At 38.0% G+C, this 10,465-nt stretch overlaps 1 protein-coding gene across 2 annotated transcripts; it reads right to left on the bottom strand.

The window, feature by feature from the left end:
- Nucleotides 1-934: 934 nt before the first annotated feature.
- LOC131330836 (catalase isozyme 1-like) lies at nucleotides 935-8,771 on the bottom strand. Of its 2 annotated transcripts, XM_058364571.1 has the most exons (9): nucleotides 8,653-8,771; nucleotides 8,593-8,612; nucleotides 7,047-7,143; nucleotides 5,596-5,873; nucleotides 3,856-4,632; nucleotides 3,636-3,725; nucleotides 1,560-1,627; nucleotides 1,373-1,466; nucleotides 935-1,256 (listed from the first exon to the last, which is right to left on the bottom strand). In XM_058364571.1, exons 2-9 carry the CDS (start codon nucleotides 8,605-8,607, stop codon nucleotides 1,197-1,199), a joined length of 1,479 nt encoding a protein of 492 aa, XP_058220554.1. In that variant the 5' UTR covers nucleotides 8,608-8,612; nucleotides 8,653-8,771; the 3' UTR covers nucleotides 935-1,196. The 2 variants fall into 2 exon arrangements, with proteins under 2 accessions (XP_058220554.1, XP_058220555.1); XM_058364572.1 differs by having other exon boundaries at nucleotides 8,593-8,757.
- Between the last annotated feature and the right edge of the window lie 1,694 nt (nucleotides 8,772-10,465).

Below are 10,465 nucleotides of genomic sequence, written 5' to 3' on the forward strand. Positions count from 1 at the left end.
GCGCACGTGGTGGAAAGGGAGGGAGACATGCGAGTGAGCTTATTTGGAAGGATCTAGTGAGACAAGAAATTATGGGGGGAGGATTCTCTAAGCCATGAACTTAAAAAGTGGGACCGGACAGGAATTACTCCAAACTCAAATCTATTTTGTCAGATTTGGGCTCTGAGTCCTAAAAAGATGAGAAGATTGAAAGATTTTCTCTCACTAAGTAAAGAGTATTAACCATTTCACAACCATGAAAGTAGGAAAGGAGAGGAAAGTTAGTCTCGAACGGAGGGAGGGGCTAAGAGGGGAGGAAGAAGGAAGAGAATCATTAAAAAAGAAGGAAAAAAAAAAAACAAAAGGATGGGGAAGATGGGGAAGGGGGAGACCCATGCCAACATTCTCTCCCGAAACGAGGAATTATTTCATGCTTCAGGGACATCACTCCAAATTGTTCTCCACTATACATTTGTGTAAGTTCCATTCACTTTGTGTTGAGAAGCTCACAAATGTATGGTTGAAGAAAGAGTTTGGGGCACCAAATATGTTCCCAAGGGGCATTGAATAATTTCCCCCCAATAACTCTCTCTCCTCCATAGCACTTAAGAATCAGGAATCAAGAATCATTTTCTCAATTGCTTGTCATCTTATTTGGAACCACAGAAATAAGTCCTTGTTTGAGCCAAATTCAATCTACCATGATAACCATCTAGTACTTGTTGTTATTGAGATCCTTAATAAATCAGTGGAATGGAATTTCTTGTTTTCCAAAATCAGGTGCCAAAAGGGAACTATTTGTTTAGCAAACTCAGAAGAGTCATCCACGAAGCCAGCAACCACCACCACTGGAAATATAGAAGGAGAAAACATTGAAATCCTAGCAAACACATAGCAGTCATCCCCAACGCCGGCAACCGCTGCCATCGTAAAAATACAAGGGAGAAGAAAACACTGAAATCCTAAATTTCACTTCCCATAACAACCTTTTTATTATATATCATCATGACATCATTGTCTCAAACAGTCCATATCCTGCGACTAAAAAAGTCCATATCATGCAAATAAATATACATAGTATAAATAGAGAAGGCGTTTAACGCTCGATTTCTTCATTTCTGATAAGTAACGGGCGCCTAACACTTCAAATTAATACTTTCACCGAGCTGATGTCCTCTCCACATTGCTCCTGCCAAATCTCTGCGATAACCACAGCTTCAAAAGCTTGGCCTCACATTCAGGCGATTTGCTATCTTTTGACCCAAAGACTTATCGGCCTGCCATCGTAACACCATGCCACATTGCATCAGTTAGAACTAACCCAATTCTTTCGATTTAAATTACAAATCACCGGAATAATTTGCCAAAATACTTAAATAGGAAGCAGTCTGACCTGAGACCAATATGAGATCCAGATACTGCGGATCTCATGGGTGACACGTGGGTCAGATAAAGCCTCAACCCATCTGGAGATGAAACGCTCTTGCCTGAAGGATTGCAATTTCATTATATGAAATTTCCCCACATTATTATGAAAATATCAGACCATATAGAGCATTGAGAGACTATAATTAAAGTACCTGTCTGGTGCCCAGGATCGGTATCTCTCTCCAGGCTGCTTGAAGTTGTTCTCTTTCTCAATGACACGCTGAAATCGACATGGGGTTTGACTCATTAGACAATTGCATTTCATCGTAATAGATAGTTGCATGTGTACTTCATAATGCTTACCCACCCATTCAATTAGTAGATGCAACAAAATCCAAGTAACACCTACTAAGCTAACTGAAGCATATTAAGTCTATGACCATAATAGATGAGAAACAAAAGGCGAACATCTAAGAGGTCAATGGTAAGTGATAAACTTTCAAAATTTGGATATATGCAGAACCGGCCCTGAGCTAAAGCCTGTGTTGTGGCCGCTTTAGGCCTCCAATTTTTTTTGAATTTCAAGGCCCCTCTTTCTTTTTTTTTTACCCCTTATAATAGTCTAAAAAAAGGCCTCATTTTTAATTTTTACTTAGGCCCCTGAAAAGTCAAGGCCGGCTCTGGATATATTGTCCAAACAGATATGCCTCCATGCTCAGTTAACTGCCAGAGTTTGCATACAATAATAAACGCCAATTACTTCTACATGACCCATGTATCAGCCTAATTAGTAGCATGGTACATAGACTCAGGTATGTGAATACTCATATACTGGGTGTGTCGGCTCTTGTAATGAGAACTCCCTCAATCTCTTGATAGACTTGAGGGATGCATATGTACCCAAAAGTTGGTACAGTAAGAGAACACATATATGTATCACAGATTGTATTAATTATGTGCGTACATACATTACTGATAAGTGATAACAGCACTTGATTAATTAAGACAATTGATTGGAAAAGATTACCTCCAATGTGAGTCTAGAAACGATATTTCACAAACAAATGGGGTTTTTTCCTCTCCTAAAGAGCAATGAAAAGTACAGAACTCAAGTTTCAAATTTGAGGTACAGGGAGCAAACCACGAATTCCTCCCTCATAGTGACATACTAGTGATTCGCGGAACCGTGATGGTTTGCAGATACAGCCATCACAACAAGCAGTATGAGTCTATGACCATATTATGAATGTTACTAGAGTGACCAATTGAGTGCATATTTCAACTCGATAAGTATTAATTATTCATTCCTTATCTGCCACCACCTCCACAAGATGTACCTAAAATTTTGCTTGTGCTCCCACAGTCCAACCACCAACACCGCTTTTATCACAATTACAAATGCCAATGACCTCACACATTCAATATTTCATGAATGTGATGCATAGATGCAAAGCACTAGTTTACTTAGTAATCTGCTTCATAGTTTACTAAATTTTCTTCTAAAGCTGCCTGGGATGCTCTAAGGGAACCAAAGGCTGTTGTTACTTGGCATGGCTTGGTATGGTTTCAGCATTTTATTCCTCGCTGGGCAGTGATCCAATGGCTGTCTTTCCATGGTAAATTGGCCACAAGGGATAGATTAGGTGCTTGGGGAGTTATCTTAGATACAAGCTGTGTTTTGTGTGGTTTTCCTGTGGAAACCCATGAGCACCTCTTCTTTATGTGTCCTTTTTCAGCTGCAGTTTGGCGACAGGTTTTGTGTAAATGCAGCACTAGTAGGTCCCCTCTCCCTTTGCAGGATGAAATGGATTGGGGTGTGACTTTCTGTAAACAGAAATCAGTTGGAGGTATTGTTTTTAAGTTGGCTTTTGCAGTATCTATTTACCTCTTATGGGGTGAAAGAAACAACAGGATTTTTCGGCAATCAAGCATGACTTGGCAGATGTTGGCATCTCAGATCAGATAGAAGACAATGTGAGGGCCTGCCTCTATGGATGGAAGAAGGTGGTCCCATCTGCGGATAATATCAGAGTTTTTGAGGCTTGGAAAGTTCCTAGTTTTGTGTCTAGGCCTGTGTAGAGTTTTTTGTTTTCTCTGTCCCTAGTCTTTGGGCAGGTTTTTGCTTTGGCTGATTGTTTTGTCAGGGGTCCAAGGTCATCCCCTTGCCCCTTTTTCCACTCTTTGGTTGGTTAATATACTTAACTTTTTGGGAAAAAAAAAAATATCAATTTTAGACCACTGAAGAGCACATAACAAAAGAAAGGGACCAAAAAAAAACTGCAATTCACCTTTTCACGCCTTCCTGTCAAGACAGCAGAAGGAATTGGGTACTTCTCAGCATGACGTACAGGATCAAACCTTGAAGGGAAGTAGTTAACCTGGAAAAGCATAACAGCATCTAATCAAACCAAAATGGAAAGAAAATACAACAGCAGAAAGCAATAATATGTGTCCACGTTATGCCTATGCATTTGGCATCCAAAGTTTCAACACGAAAGAGCACAGTACCTCCTCATGCCTCTGCATGAAATTCATGAATCCATCATGATGGTTGTTGTGATGAGCACATTTGGGAGCATTAGCTGGGAGCTGCAGATAGTTAGGTCCAAGCCGGTGCCTCTGGGTATCAGCATAAGAGAATATACGAGTTTGGAGTAGCTTATCATCGGAATAGTAGACACCGGGTACAATAAGAGCAGGGCAAAAAGCAAGTTGTTCATTCTCCGCAAAGAAGTTATCAATGTTTTTATTCAGGACCAGGCGACCGACTGGCTGCAGGGGCAATATGTCCTCAGGCCAGGTCTTGGTTACATCAAGTGGATCAAAATCAAATCTATCTTCATGATCAGGATCAATTGTCTGAATGAAAAGTTTCCATTCAGGGTAATTTCCAACTGCTATTGAGTCATAGAGGTCCTTGGTAGCGTGACTGTGATTAGATCCCCCAACCTTAATGGCCTCATCTTCCAACAAACACTTCACTCCACAAGTAGGTTTCCAATGGAACTTGACATATTGAGCCTTCCCAGCTTTGTTGATTAAGGTGTAGGTATTAACACCGGAGCCTTCCATGTGCCTGTAGTCTTGCGGAATACCCAGATCATCAAATAGGAAGGAGAACATATGCAAGCTCTCTGGATGGTGGGAGAAGAAGTCAAGGATTCTCCAGTTTTCCTGGATGTGGGATTTGGGGTTGGGTTTAAGAGCATGGACCATGTCCGGGAACTTCATTCCATCACGGACAAAGAAAACTGGGAAATTGTTACCCACCAGATCGAAGTTACCCTGAGTGCACAGGGAAAAGGTCACAAGGCTCAGAACATGAACACAACGGATTGAACTCATTATCCGTTAACCTCCATATTTTAACAAAACACTCACTAGGATATGCGTAAACTACTTCAATAGATCTTTAAAACTACCAAAGAAGACCAACATGTATGACACTGGGATTTCTATGCAGATTGAGGTGTACTCATGCTTAAGGACTAATCCCTGTCTATCATGTTCAAAGTTAAGTAGAACTAGCCTATACATACACCAACGTAAGATCAATCATGGCTATATCCAGAATACTGTGTTTTTTGCCACCCGTTTGAGCAGAGAACTGCTTCACCAAAATCAATTTTAATAAAGAAGAGGAGCAAGGACCTCTACCCAAGTAAAACACCTCATAGTTTTGGCATTATTACCATATCTTAAAGTATAGCACTGAGCTTGTCATGTTCTCACAGCAGAATAGATGAGCAGCCAAAGTTGCTGCCCAAATACCCCATCAAATTCTAAAGACTGAGATGACAGCAAATCAGGCAGTTCAACACCTATGAGCTTGCAAACAAGACAAACCAAACCGAGCCTTGTGTCCCAATCAATTGGGGTCGGCTTGCAGCAAGACAAATGTCTCTGAAAAAAAGAATTGATTTCATTTATTCTAAACTCATTGGATAGTTCTCCACGTGAATGTGGTTTGTCTTTAGCAAAGTAAAATACTTCTACATGAATGCTCCTGGTTTACAACTCTGCTAATGCTATGTGATCCGGTCAAGGTAAATCGAATGGTCTTTTTTGACTTGACAATCTGAGCAAGATCAATGGACTTGCTAAGAAAGGCCTCACTGTTTTCCTACAAGCAGCTTACTACGTTCTATCGCATAGTTGGGCAAATATCCACGAAATTAACCAATAGATACCGTCTCTACAATAATATCTTACCACGAAGAATAAACATTACCAGCCACTATCACTCACCTCTCTGGTGTAGAACTTCACTGCAAAACCTCGGGGATCCCTCAGGGTTTCAGGGCTACCACGTTCATGGATGACAGTGGAGAAACGAACAATAACAGGTGTCTGAACTCCTGGAGCTCGCAGAAAATCAGCACAAGTTAGGTGTGAAATATCATGGGTGACCTCAAAAAACCCCTTGGCACTGGCTCCCCTTGCATGGACGACACGTTCAGGGATACGCTCCCGATCAAAATTGGCAAGTTTCTCGACCAAATGATAATCCTCAAGAAGAATTGGGCCTGTGAATTTTTGAGTTTATATAACAAGTTTAAGCAAAAAAAAAAAAAATTGAATAGCACCACTACTAGTAAAACAATCCCCATATCTTATCAAAAGATCTACCTCTTTACTGAATATATACCCCTAATACAAATTAAGTTCAATGGTGAAATCCATTCGTAAATTGTTTCCATGTATGATCCTTATTCCTTAAGAATTATCAAGCATTTTGGAACAGATAAACAAGTACTCACAGGCCTACACCAAGTGATTTTCTAAAAGGAAAAATTAGAAATCCATTCGTAATTTCTTTCCATGTATGATCCTTATTCCTTAAGAATTATCAAGCATTTTGGAATAGATAAGCAAGTACTCACAAGCCTACACCAAGTGATTTTCAAAAAGGAAAAAACCCAGCTCTCATCCCTCATGAAGAACTGATAGTTTGCATGCACAAATTACTCCAAGGAATGATACCGCAAATATTTACGAAACAATAGAGTATGTCAGATAACTCGAATGCCCTTAATTCAAAGATAACCATATACATGAAAATAATTTGTCTCCTTATTAATCACTCTGACATTCCATGTGAACTGCCTAGTGATAGCGAAAAATCAAGTTAAAAGTCCCAACAGTCAGGTATGGAAACAGAACAGCTACCTTGGGGAAATGTCACCAGAGAAACACATCGCCAGCTTTGACATAAAAACAAAGGCAGCTTCGGTAAACTCAATTAAGACATGGTGATTCCAAGCAAATGAGCCTTCTTAATTTACATATTTGAAGGCGGCTAATTATTACCTTAATTTTACTCTCAACTTGTTCATCTATCAATGCACCCTCCAATATATCACACACAAGAAAGACATTCCAATTAGGCATACTTTTGACACCAAATGCAAGAACGATCACTCGCGGTAACAAAGTTGTTTCCATTCCTGTGTGGAAAGCTACAAAACTAAAATGGCTGAGGTGCTAAGACACATTTAATACATGTCAATTGCATTACGGTTCTCAACAAAACTATGCTTCCCTAGAAACACATGAAATTGATGTCTCGGCAGCCCCTACAAACCAACTAACGTAAAGGCATATCCAACGCATCAAAGAAGATCTCGCAAAACATAGAACAAATTAGTAGTAGTACCTACAATGCTGGCAACAGGGAAAATTCATGTGAAAAGAAATACCTCTAGTCCCAACAGTCAATGAAGAGTTATTGTTCCAAACAGGTGCTCCGGAATTTGTTGTCCAGAAAGGAGAGTCGTATGCACTTGAGGGGACGTACTGCATCAAATAAAGCAGAGAAAATGAAATCACAAATAATGCATAAATATGCGAACACAACAACATAAGCAAGTGCACACGCATTTAGACATGCATGCACACACATACATTTATCGAAGCACACACATCCATGCACATACATAGGGACGGAATAAGGATTTTAGCCTAGCAGTGGCGAAATGTATATTTAAAAAATAAAAAGATGCATTACAATATTAATAGTCATTGGCTCCACAAAAAATTAAAATAATATAACAAAAACTATAGTAAATGATGTTTTTGCACAGAGTAAGAAAAAAGGACTAACTTTAATTTTGGTCATCGATAATGCCACTCCCCAAATTTATAACCGCACTCTCCAGATCCCTATATAGATTTTTCAAATTGATAACCGCACTCCCTTTTTGAGAGTAACATTATAAATTTTAAGAGTGGCATTATAATCGAATTCCCTTAATTTTTTAGGTTAAGTTGTTTTAGGGTTAGAGTGTGGAGTTTTTTTTTTTCTTAATTACACTTCATCATTTATATTATTTCACTTTGGCCCATTGAATTAAGTTTTGGAATAGCATTTTGGGTCTCCTTTCTTGAAAAAAAGAAGAAGAAGATTTATGATTAATATATAATAAAAAATAATGAAAAAAAACTAGCAGTGGTGAGACTATATATAAGTTGGGGATAAAATTATTTTTTTACATATAATAATTGCATTTTCTAAAATTCTTCTCGTGGCGGCTGCCATCATTAGACCCCCTAGTTCCATCCTTGCACATACATGAGTGCACGCGCAAAGAAACCAGCAGTCAAAATCCGAAGATGGAAAATCAATCATCCGACACTAAAACGAAACAATATACGACTTCTTCTTCACCCCGACTCTGTTTGGTTGATTAGAAATCTTGAAAAACTAAACACAAATCTAGAAACCTGCATGGTCTGCAAACTAATAATCAAACAATACCAACGGAAACCAAACAGCTTCCGAACAGAGTATAGGACACGAGATATTGTAATTTCCTGAATTTTATTCTCCTTCAATTTCCTCCGCATTCAAAGGGAGCACAAAAAACATACTATAAAAATAAAAATAAATAAATAAAACAGATTGTCCAAATAAAATAAGCTAAGAGGCAAGAGCATGGATGTATGATACACTGTGTCATATACTTATGGAAATTCTCTTTTCTTTCCAATTTCTTGGCAACCAAACGGAGGACAAAATCATATCAACAAAAGGTTGTGGAAAACATTAAAAGTCAATGATAACATTAAAAGTCATTTCACTTACGATTTGAAAAGGAAAAAAAAAAAAAAAAAAGATTAGAAGGTGAAGACGCGAGAACCAGAATTTATCGAACAAAACAGTCCCCGATTAATTCATTGAAAATGTATAACATCCTAAAAAATTTATGAGAAACAGAAAAATTAAGCTCATGAATCAGTGTGTACCTTGTATGGGTCCATGGCCGGAGAGAGAGAGAGAGAGACACACACACACACAGTCACAGAGAGAGAGAGAGAGAGAGAGAGAGAGATTGATTCTGTTGAGTTGGTTGGAACAGGGATGGGACGGTATGTCGATAACAAGCTCCTTTAAATATAGAACTTCCCTAAAGGATCGCGCGTTTGTCATCGTTCACGTTTTAAAACTTATCCATATTTTTTTCCGGTCGGATTTCTGGGCCAACTTTTTTTTTTAATAGATATAAAAGAGATAATTTACATTATAAATAAATTATAAAATATTACAAATCACGGTACGCACTACATTAATTGTAGATAACTAAAGAAAGAAACAAAGAAAGAAAGGAAGAGTCCATCTAAGGGAAGAATCCTCACACGCAAATGAAAAAATTCAAGCTAATCTCAGTTGGTTCTCGGGCCAGCTTATAAGCATCTTAACTAATCTCCTATGATGGGAAAACATTTTGTGCATAGCTTTTTCTAGTAGTAATTAATAATAATTTAGACTTTTAAAGCGGTATAAAGAAATTGAAAGTTGTGTAGTAGTACTATTAAAATGTGTTCTATTTCAATTCATAAGGAGTAATAATCGTACAATTCTAGAAGAATCTAAGAAACTATAAAGCAGATGAAAGAACCGGGGTTGTGATATTTTAAGAAAATCTTCTTCACGGAGGTGCTATAAACAAGTGTTTACAGCATTCAATTGTGACTGTCCAAAAGTATTTTGGACGGTCAAGATGCTAATGAAACTTTTCTGGGAAAGAGTTAATTGTAACCGGTCATAATTGAAAACGAATCTTAGCTATTGATTGCGCGAATAGAAGGTTGAGATTGGGCCGCGGAAACTCCGTGAAAAAGACTCCCTCTTTGAGAAATTAGAGCCACTTTGACCATTAGTTATACGTCTACTTCCGACATTAAAAGCCTGGGGCCATTTGTGAGTTTATCTAAATCTTTTGTGTGGTGAGATTTATGGTAGGGGAATGGAAATAAACAATTTCTAGGGTTTGGAAACAAGAAAGAAACTTCGTAAACCAAACTAATCAAAGACGCGGACACAGATATTTGGACACGAAATGTTATCCGTAACTGTAACCGTTCAATGTAAGTAGACTTCATACAATAAATCTAGAAATTCACACACGCGTCCATCGTATTGGACTTTTTTTCCCCGGAGAAACGTAGGCATTCTGTTACGAAACTAGCCATTATTAATTACAAAGGCGACTTCGAGAAAGACTGTGGACAACCCGCACATCATCGTATTGGACATATATATCTGTATGGGAAATATTTCCCAAAACGAGAAAAATGAGAGGATTGTGAATTCAGTGGTTTTTGTTCCTTATCCAAGATTTTTGACATTTTCTTGAACTGCTTCACGTCCACACGTGTGGCAGGAGATGACATGGACTGATAAGGACGCTACACTTTAGGCTCCGTTTGTTTTGATGTAAAATGTTTTACAATGAAAAATGTTTTCCTTGTAAAATGATTTTGCTAAAATGATTTTCGTTACTTTTGTTTTTCGGTATTTGGTTGACATCTGGAAATTATTTTTCAGAACAAAAATTTGAATCAGTTTAAACTTCAAAAAAGATGTTTATATGGGGCGGATTCCGTGGAAAAAATAAATAACACAACGTTTGGCACAAAATCTTGTGTGGGACCTATTTTGAAGTCACATGCAAATGATCGGAGTAATTCAATTTGTTTAAAACATATTTTTAAGATATTTGTCCCAAAATTTGATAGAATAAAAACTGAATAAATCGATCAAGCCAATACTAATATCTGAGTGAGTTGATTTTGTAATAAGAGTTCTTAGAAACATATTTTAAACAATTAAACAGCT

Source organism: Rhododendron vialii, chromosome 6a (assembly GCF_030253575.1).
Source record: "Rhododendron vialii isolate Sample 1 chromosome 6a, ASM3025357v1".
In the NCBI taxonomy this organism is placed as follows: Eukaryota; Viridiplantae; Streptophyta; class Magnoliopsida; order Ericales; family Ericaceae; genus Rhododendron; species Rhododendron vialii.